At 31.1% G+C, this 10,838-nt stretch overlaps 1 protein-coding gene across 1 annotated transcript; it reads left to right on the forward strand.

Moving 5' to 3' along the window:
* Positions 1-1,943: 1,943 nt before the first annotated feature.
* LOC112015733 (11S globulin seed storage protein 2) lies at positions 1,944-10,252 on the forward strand. Its single transcript, XM_024048166.2, is given in 6 exon segments — positions 1,944-2,071; positions 2,592-2,815; positions 9,043-9,474; positions 9,477-9,593; positions 9,596-9,764; positions 10,010-10,252. Coding segments are annotated over 5 exon segments (1,068 nt in total). The 5' UTR covers positions 1,944-2,071; positions 2,592-2,619; the 3' UTR covers positions 10,164-10,252.
* The last annotated feature ends 586 nt before the right edge of the window (positions 10,253-10,838 follow it).

Raw genomic sequence — 10,838 nt, forward strand, 5'->3', positions numbered from 1 at the left:
TTTGCAAATTTTTCTTTAAAATTGGATCCCACAGCACTATTCACACATTTAAAAATTATTTTGCTACAGTGTTTTCATTTTTTTAGTAATAAGCAGTATCCAAACAGATCCTTAGTGCAGAAAAGTCAAGAAAACAAGCAATATGATGACCCAGAAAAACTAATGAAATAGTCCAATTTCAAAGTGAAAAACCTGGGGAGAATTTAACCTAAACAATTTTTAAGGTAACAAATTCACCATGATAGAATGAAAGTTTTATAATAGATTTAAACTATAAATCTAAAGCTACCTTTTATAGTACTTACTCACACGACCACGTGCAGTTTTAAATTCACAGACTCTTCTATCTGAATTTGTCACACACAAACATCCACTTTTGTGACCTGAGATCCCACTCCAAGCTTTAAATGATTAACTATGTATGATCTTATTGCAGCAACTTCAGATCTATCGGTTCTAATTATGCGTAGATGGAATTCCGATAGTGACTTTGAAAGGAGAAAGCATAGTACCTTTTAGATCTCAAAAGAGCACCTCCAAAGTTTCTTCAAAACGTGTCTTAGAATTTCCTTTAAATACTAGGAGAATTAGATTTGAAATCCTAATCACTTAATGGGCTTAACTGGCTGTTGGACTTAATTAAAATTTTGCAGACTCGTGTCTTGATTGGTCAAGCCTTATTCTTGATCGGTTGAGCCTTGTTCTCGATCGGTCGAACTTGGCATGTTTCGAATTCTTGAACCTTCAGATTCCTTATCCTTGTGTTTGACTTGTTGCATCTTAAGTATTGTTTAATATACCCTATAGACTTTAAGATTTATATCTAGAGAAGTTTGTGCTCATGATTTACCAATTATTCTAAACTTTTATAACCTAACCATTATACAAATTTAGTTCATTTTTTTAACCACTAGAATTTTTCATATTTAACTCAAAAAATGAAATAAATCGATTTGATTCCAACCATGAAAAGGATAGGCTTAGGTATTAGAATTCATAAGAAAACCATGAAATAAATCTATTTAATTCAAACTATGAAAAGGACAGGCTAGGATTCACAAGAGAGATGAGAGCAAGGACAGGCCTCGATGGTTTCTTACGTATACAATTTCTAAATCTAAAGAGTCAGCATCATTTTTTTTTTTTTTTTGAGAAAAAGAGTCAGCATCATTGTTGTCAACAGTAGGGACGTAGCAATTTAAAAAATATATATATATATATATATATATGTATATTAATTTTGGGCAATTTTTTTTCTATAAAATTACANTTTTTCTTTTAGTAACCACTTATTACAACAATAATTTATAAAAAAGTTTGTAGTGCAAGTATTTTTCTCATTTTAGTGACTATAAAAAATTTATAGATCTAAAATCTAAAACAAAATATACAAGCCCCAAAAAAAATTGCTCAACAACAAAAATTAACAATAGTAAAACTTAAAAAAAAAAATTAAGTTCAATTAACCAATTTTATTTAAAATAAACAACCCTGTCATTTAAAAAATTCTAAACAAAAATAATTTTATTCTTATCAACATAAAAAAATAAAAAAATAAAAAAAAAAATCTCAGCAGCTAAATAATAACAGAGTCAAAGACTGAAACTGTTGCACACAATAATAATAAAGCCACCTTCCTTGACTCAAAGATCTGACTCCGTCCCCGTTAACAGAAAAGGGATTTTTCAACAAAAACGATTTGCAATATGAAGGACATAGTAATAAAATTGATATACAACTACAAGTCGGCGAAACATAGTACACGTATATACTCTATACGTGTTTATCTAACAAAAAACAAGTCCACGTGAAAAGTAAACAGCCATGGAATGAATGACATCTGTACTTCCAACCAAAGAGCGAGTGTTATACTCAAACCAAAGACCACCTTCGATTAATTTCAAACTTGCCTATAAATGGAGTGATCAACCTCTTAATTTTTCTCATCATATATTTCCTTTTAAGTTTGTTTCCAAAGAGAAAAAAGAAAAGTTCACATTTCCTTAGTTCTATCAATATAGTGGAAATTGCTATTTGCTAGCGTTCTTTCTAGCCTCAAATACATTTACAGGTACATGAATTTCATTGCTGCCGGATATATATATATATATATTTTTTTTTAGAATAAAATTATGTTTGTTATCTGACTTCTGTACTTTATTTTGCTCTAACGGTAACAAATTAAAAAGAAAAAAAAGAAAAAAAAAGATAATGTGAAATTATGTTTGTAGATAATCATCATAAGTTCATAACTCTTTGTTTTCTCTGTATCTTAAATTTATCTTATGGCTGCTTGGCTTGCCTTGATAGCTACTTATTTTCTTTATTTAAGTTAGTTTATCTATATGTTTGTTAATAGCTTTATAAAAAAAAAATTAAAAAAAGTTTATTTACTTATGTTCAACACATTTATGTTTTGTGTTCAAATTTCAAATGACTGTAATTGCACTTATGTGATCAGCATCTTAACTTCTCAACCCAATTTTGTATTGATTGATTCATTAAAGACAATATATTCTTTGTCTTAAACATTACACTAATCAAAATGCTTCTTCTTCTTTCTTTTTTTCCTTTTCTTTTTTAAATGGTAGTACTAATTAAGTGAAGTGCAAAAAAAAGATGGAGTTTGACTTGACACCCAAGTTTGCACAAAAGGTTTTCGAGGGAGAAGGTGGAGCATACTATAGTTGGTCAAGTTCTGAATTTCCGATACTTGGTGAGGATAAGGTTGGTGCCGGTAAGCTTGTTCTGCATCCTCGCGGCTTTGCTCTTCCCCACTATGCAGATTCTTCCAAAGTCGGTTATGTTCTTGGAGGTTAGTGCAATATGTCTATCCATAACAAATCTATATCTCACTTGTAAATATTGTATTATAGGACCAATGACTCTACTCTAATTTTCTATATATATTATTACATAAGTTTTACACGTAATTAATCATAAAAAAATTAATTCAAATATTCATTTATGAGTAATGCTTAAGATTTAACAAATTTTATTGCATACATCTTACAAATTAATATATTACCAATCATATAAAAATAGTTTGAGTAATGTTATAATCACAAACTATTTTACAACATTTTTATAAACTGTTGATGTGGTCAGTTTTTTATTAGTTTTCATCTAGGCCCGCTATTAACATCACTTTTTTATTTACTAATAACCGCTCATCACATCAGTAGTTTGTAAAAGTTTTTATAAAAAAGTTTATATCTCTAGCATTACTCTTCATTTATTAGCTGTTGCAGTACGTAGCACTAATCACACTAATTGTCATGTCAGTTTGCAAGCCTTTTATAATAAAATTGATAGTAAGTTTAATATTTTCCTTCATTTATTATATATATACAAAATCGTAAATGTTTCCTTATGGTTGATCTTATAATATTATGTTACAAAAATTTTGAGGTCTTACAATATTACATGACAATATTCTAAAAAAAAAAAAAAAAATCCTATCTCCTAAGACAGTACAATTGTCTTATTCATACATCAGTTTCCGGTGCTGTACGTCAATCCAATATGTATGGACAAATGTTCACCAAAGGTCTATTGACTCAGTTGGCACTGGCAGTTGGTCACATTTGACATTCCCATCCAACGGTCTTAATTAACTCATGGCTGCCAATCAGCGGTGGTGCTGAAATTACAATTCAAATTCAATACATGTACGACATTAATTGGGACCACAGCATCTATATATATATATATATATTAATAGGCAAAATTTAGAAAAAAATTCAATTAGAATTTATAATTGAAGTCTAATTTTGTGCTATATGTCCTAAATTATTTATTTTTAAAGAGAGTTTTATTTCTTAATTTTAGAGTCAAATGTGGACTGGAACCACAACATAAATATTTATTCAAGTAAGTTATTGTGTATAAAAACCAAAGAGTCTGAGATTAATGAACATAAAAAAAAAAAAAATTAAATGGAGAATTTACATTTTTTACCTAATAATATTCTTATAAGACTTTTTAATGAGTTAAAAAAAATATAAGAATGACTGTCAATAATATTTAAATTATATATGTAAGAATTATACTATACATCTTAATGTATATCTTTTATGTATATCCATGCATATACATGGGTTTCAAACTAGTTTTCATAATTTGACATGTTCTTACTAATATATAATAATTTAGTAGGAATATTATCCCTGTTGAATACTTGAGGAGTAGGTTTATAAATTTCAGATGTGACGTAAATCTGTAAGTTTTAGTTTCAATCCGCCACATTATCAATCTATGAGATATATTTTCAAAATATTTTATAGACAATGGGTGCAGGGTAGATCTATGGCAAGGCTTGGGGGGTCATGGCCCCTAATTTTTATAAAATTCTTTTATATTATGTATAATTATTAAAAACTTTAAATATTTAGCTACAAAAATATATAGAAGTTCCCCAAATGTTTGAGTTAGTTTAATGATACTCTTAAAAACTAATAAAATTTGTCAATCGGTCTAGTAATTATGGAGACAAGATAGTTTTTGTTTTTTCAATTTTGTTTTTTGTATATGTTTAATATCAAACTAGATAGTTTTTGTATACTCATTAGAATTTAAAAGATGATAAATTTCTCTAAAAATTTATTTTACAAATATACATATGTGAAAGTTGTTAATTTTATATATAATATATTTATAAATTATGACCTATTCTAGTATCAAAATATTAATATTTAGGGATATTACACTAAACCCACCTGTGGTTTGGGCGAAAATCACTTTGCCTATCCGTTGTTTAAAAAGTATCACTTAACCCACTTGAGGTATGATCTGTTTGTTTTCCGTAACCCACCTCTGTTAAAATTAAGGGTAAATAGGTATTTTTACTCAAATTTTATGTCTCTCTCCTTCCAAAACAAAAAATAGCACAAAAATATAAGATAAACAAGATCAAAAAGTGGTATTGATCTTTCTCTTAATTCACATAAATCTTGAACATGAAGAACATATCCAAAAAATAAAACCCAGATCAACTTACATGAACAATCGAACTATACAATATAGCCCTTCAAAATAGGACTTTTGTTTCCTATATTGCACTGAAGTATACTTCTTTCTTCGGCAATACCAAGCCCTAGTGTTGCCTAAGTAAACCTAAATAAACATCATCATTCACAATAACAGTCAAAACCCAGTTCAGGTTACCTCAAAATCTCTTCAATACTCACACGACACAAAAGATTTAAATCAAACATATCCTATACCATTTCTATGAATCAAAATGAACATAATTTTCGAAACCCAGTTCAAATAAACTCAAACTCTTTACAAAAAGCAGCCAATGCCAACAAAAAACATCAAAACCGGAGCTATAAATCAAAATATAACCCAAGACATGTCGTGACCCGATCCACCGAGATCTTCCTTTTCTGTGACCTGATCCACCGTAACGACATGCTGTTAGGGTACAGGAAACCCTAACAAGCCCTTGCTTCCTATGACTTCAGCTCCCTCCGTGACCGCACCAAGGACATCTTGAGTGTCGTTGTCTTTCTCCTCTTCAGCATTGGCTGCGGAGCCCTCACCGCTGCCACCATGTACCTCGTTTGGTCTCTCTTCTCCCACTGCTTCTCCTCCTCTTACTACTCTGCTTCCCCTCTTCTTTTTGCCTTTTTGGCCTTCGTGCTTTACAACTTATGGCCTTCCACTAATGCACAAGCTCTTTGTTCTCTACCCACCCTTGATTTTCTTGATCTCCCCAGATCACCCTCCTTTAAGCAAGACCATCTTCCCTCGGTGTGGTGCCTCTATAACGAATCCAACCCTGAGACCCACTTCATCAAAGATACCAAATTTTGAGAAAATTTTACAAACTCTAACTACGTGGGTGGGTCGCGATAAAAAAATGCCATTAACAACCCAAATGCAGATCAACAGTAGTCACATATACCTTCCCCAGCTTCGATGTTGCGAAACTTGTGTTTTTCTCCTTTAGACACTCCAAACCACGAAGAACACCACAGGTCTCTCTCTAAAAAGTTTCTGAGTTTTGGGTGTTTTGATTCGCGTTATGTTGTGTTTTGGGGTTAAGAGGTGTTTTTGTAATGGTTGGGCTTGAGGTGGGTTACGGAAATTAATGGAAACATACTACAGGTGGGTTAAGTGATACTTTTCAAATTACAGGTAAGCAAAGTGATTTTTACCCAAATCACAGGTGGGTTATGTGTAATTACCCTTAATATTTATATATGTGCATGTTTGTTTACGCATGTATGTAATGGTTTATCTTAATTTGTGATTACTATATTAATACCAAAATTTGGCCTTCAAACAAAAAATTTAATTCTACCCTGAATGGGTGGAATAGTTTGGCTAACAGGTTAAAATACTATTTCTTTGTATAAAAAAAAAAGGGTGAAAACCATATTTTCTTTTTATATTTTTATGTGATTCTATTTTGTTCTTATACTTTTATTTTCACCGTTTTTAATTCTTATTTAGAAAAATGCTATCCATTTTAGTTATTTTCGTCAGTGCCCTAACGGTAAAGATTCCTAAATGGTAGATGGAATTATTAAAATAATAATAATAAATTTAAATTTAATATTAAAAAATGCTCACATCAATCATCTAAATTAAAAAAAAAAATTTATTAATTTTAACTAAATAAAAAAAATTAGAAAAGAAAAATCAAAAATCACTTAATTGAAATCTAAGATCGAGAATGTCATGAACACAATCCATGATATAAGAACACAAAAACACTCTCTTTCTGCTTTGGAGCTTTCCCCTTCAGTTTATACCCAGATCTAAGGACCAAGGGGATGGCATCTCAAGTGTCAGATGTTCTCAAACTCCATGCGTACTAGTGCTACGACTACCGCTGCTGCTGCCAGACTCTCCTTTCCAATATTAATACAACAACAACCCACTTCTTTTGTAAACTACCGACATCATCTTTTTCTTCTTCTTCCGCTTTTGCCCTTCGTCTCCCCAAAGTCTCTCGTCTCACCGCGAGGGTATTCTCGTCTTTTCAAGTCGCCATGGGAGATCGCTCCTGACGCCGGCATGGACGCCGTCCAGCGACGCCTCATGTTTGAAGACGAGTAATTCTTTTTTCTACTTCTTCCCATTCTGCCCATCCTCTTTTGCTCTATTTACGATCTCTCATTGATCTTCATTTGTTACTGTTGATTTTGCCNGTGCATGTTTGTTTACGCATGTATGTAATGGTTTATCTTAATTTGTGATTACTATATTAATACCAAAATTTGGCCTTCAAACAAAAAATTTAATTCTACCCTGAATGGGTGGAATAGTTTGGCTAAGGTTAAAATACTATTTCTTTGTATAAAAAAAAAAAAGGCGAAAACCATATTTTCTTTTTATATTTTTATGTGATTCTCATTTTTGTTCTTATCTTTTATTTTCACTGTTTTTAATTCTTATTTAGAAAAATGCTATCCATTTTAGTTATTTTCGTCAGTGCCCTAACGGTAAAATCCTAAATGGTAGATGGAATTATTAAAATAATAATAATAAATTTAAATTTAAATTAAAAAATGCACATCAAATCTAAATTAAAAAAAAAATTTATATAATTTTAACTAAATAAAAAAAATTAAAAACAGTAATCAAAAATCACATTAATTGAAATCTAACGATCCGAGAATGTCACGAACACAATCCATGATATAAGAACACAAAAACACTCTCTTTCTGCTTTGGGTGGCTTCCCCTTCGTTTATACCCAGATCTAAGGACCAAGGGGATGGCATCTCAAGTGTCAGATGTTCTCAAACTCCATGCGTACTAGTGCTACGACTACCGCTGCTGCTGCCAGACTCTCCTTTCCAATATTAATACAACAACAACCCACTTCTTTTGTAAACTACCGACATCATCTTTTTCTTCTTCTTCCGCTTTTGCCCTTCGTCTCCCAAAGTCTCTCGTCTCACCGCGAGGGTATTCTCGTCTTTTCAAGTCGCCATGGGAGTCGCTCCTGACGCCGGCATGGACGCCGTCCAGCGACGCCTCATGTTTGAAGACGAGTAATTCTTTTTTCTACTTCTTCCCTTCTGCCCATCCTCTTTGCTCTATTTACGATCTCTCATTTTCTTCATTTGTTACTGTTGATTTTGCCCTGTTTGGTTGCTGAGTCAATGTAGGAATCAGTGAAGGAAAATGGGTTTCTTCTTTTTAGCTAAAGTTTTGGTTTAGTTGAGTTTCTTGTGTTCTGTTTGTTTGCTGGGGAAATAGAATGATTAGAAAGAAAATGAATTGCTGGGGTTTATTTGGTTTTCGAAAGAATGAATTTCTTTGGTGCTGATCTAGTTGTGCTTTGTTTGGTTCCGGAGAACAATGAAAAGAAATGGAAAATTGATTCTTGGGTATTGGAAACAGATGATGAATGTTGGTTCAGCAGATTTATTCATTTTCTTGACTATCATACAGAGTTTTTATTTGATTTGATTTGATGTGTAGTTGTTTGGAGCTAATTCTTGTGTCATTTTCCATTGAAGTTCTGTTTTCTGTCGACACATGATTGAAATATCATTTGAATTATATTTTTGATTTGTGTTCTTATCTGGGTTTGTGTGTTAGATCTAGATTTGTGTTTTTGTTCAAGATACACTCTTAATCAATCAATGTGATTTTTAGTTTTTAATTTTTTTATTTAGTTAAAATTAATAATAATTTTTTTTTTAATTTAGATGCTGATATGACATTTTTTAATGTCAAAATAAAATTTTTTATTATTATTTTAACAACTTTACCGTTAAGGCATTAACGGAAAAGATTAAAATAGATGACGATTTTCTAAATAAGAACTAAAACGGTGAAAATAAAAAATAAGGATTAAAGTTGGAATGGCCTAAAATATAAGTTAATTTATTACTTATTTGATAAAATGTTATTTTTTGGGAAACCTATTTGGTAAAATGTTGGAACAAACAAGTTATCGAAAATTACATTATGCGAAACTCATCGTCCAACGGCTAATATTTGATGATTTCTTTTGATAATCCATATGCTTCTTACCATTCCCTAATATATATCATTGACTGTTAACTGGTGCAGGTGGTGATGGAATTGTTGGAATGGTATTCCCTAACACATCAGAGGAGGTGGTATTGAAACTCAAGAAAGGAGATGTCATACCTGTAACAATGGGAACAGTCTCATGGTGGTTCAATGATGGAGATTCTGAATTGGTTATAGTATTCTTAGGTGAAACTTCAAAGTCATATATTCCTGGCGAATTCACCTACTTCTTTTTAAGTGGGGCTCAAGGTATCATGGGAGGTTTCTCACCAGAGTTCCTTAGTAGAGCTTATAAAATGAATAAAGATGAAGCAAACAAGCTCGCAAAAAGCCAAACTGGGGTTCTGATAATTAAGCTACAAGAAGGAAAAACTATGCCTAAACCAAACGAAAACTATACTAAAAAATTGGTCTATAACATTGAAGCTGTATTGCCTGATATTCGTGTCAAGAATGGTGGACAAGTCACTACATGACAAAAGCCAAGTTTCCTTTTCTTGATCAAGTTGAGCTGAGCACCAAACTCGTTAGACTTGATGCTAATGCAATGTTTTCACCAACGTATACTACTGATTCTTCAGTTCAATTGATTATGTTGTGAAAGGGATTGGTCAGATTCAAATTGTGGGCATTAATGGTAAGCAAGTCTTGGACACTGAAGTGAAGCCTTCACTTGCTTGTTGTGCCAAGATTTTTTGTGGTTCCAAACTTGCAGGTGGATATGAACTGGAATGTTTCTCTATAACAACATCTAAGAAGTAAGCATTAATTTTATTTTACCATTTTCTATAGACTAATTACATTTTTAAATTTTAGGGTTGTTTTCATTTTAGTTTCTAATTTTAAGTTTTTATTTTCTTTTTCATTTTAGTTCATCAAAATTTGATTTCATCAAAATGGTCACACTATCTATCTACGTGGCTGATCTAATTAATCGTCAAAATATTTTATTCAATAAAATATTTTTTAACATCTCTCTCTTCCCCTTTTAAATGTTCTGCAGGCCTGCCTTCGAGGATTTAGCCAGTAAGGCATCAGTATGGCAAGCATTATCTCCTTTGGTGATTGAAGCCTCCCTCAATGTTTCTACAGAGTTGGAAGAACTTTTCAAGTCAAAAATTGGAAAAAACACTATCCTTATCCCTTTCAAGAATTAATTAGATCCTAGTCATTTAAATATAATGTTTCGTAGTTATGTAAAATAAAAGTAACAACATATTTTGTTGTTCCTATTAATATATTAAATTAAATAATAAATAAAATACATTTTTGGCATCGTAAACGTATATGCACCAAATAAATATTATTTCACATACTAGAGATAAAATCTAGACATATTATTGTATATCAAATAGATTATATGAAATGTTTCTTTTTATGTAATGTTAATTTCATAATATTGAAAGATACTTTTGGGTTTGCCTCAACAAAATTCCACAAGGGGGGAATGACAAATTGGTTGGTGACAACACCCCATTTTGGACCCTGACTAATTTTCTCAAAATATTTCATGCAATTAATACATGGATGTACCAAAAATATTATTCTACCAAAAGACCCCAAAAATTTTGTTGACCTTGATCAGACTTTGAAATGATGAATTTCTCATATTTAGGGTCAAACCCTAATTTTGATTTAAGATAACCAATTTTGAGTATGTTTCTCTTAAATTTAAATATACTTCTTACTATCCAACTAGGATAAGAGTGATTCCTTATTAAAGAATATCAAATTCCCTAAGATTAATTTAATTATTACAGGTATACATCACTTTAATTATATGCCTAAATATATACAAGTATACTTAAAAAAAATAGGTCAAAATACAAAAC

This window comes from Quercus suber, unplaced genomic scaffold (genome assembly GCF_002906115.3).
Source record: "Quercus suber isolate HL8 unplaced genomic scaffold, Cork oak 2.0 scaffold_292, whole genome shotgun sequence".
Classification (NCBI taxonomy): domain Eukaryota; kingdom Viridiplantae; phylum Streptophyta; class Magnoliopsida; order Fagales; family Fagaceae; genus Quercus; species Quercus suber.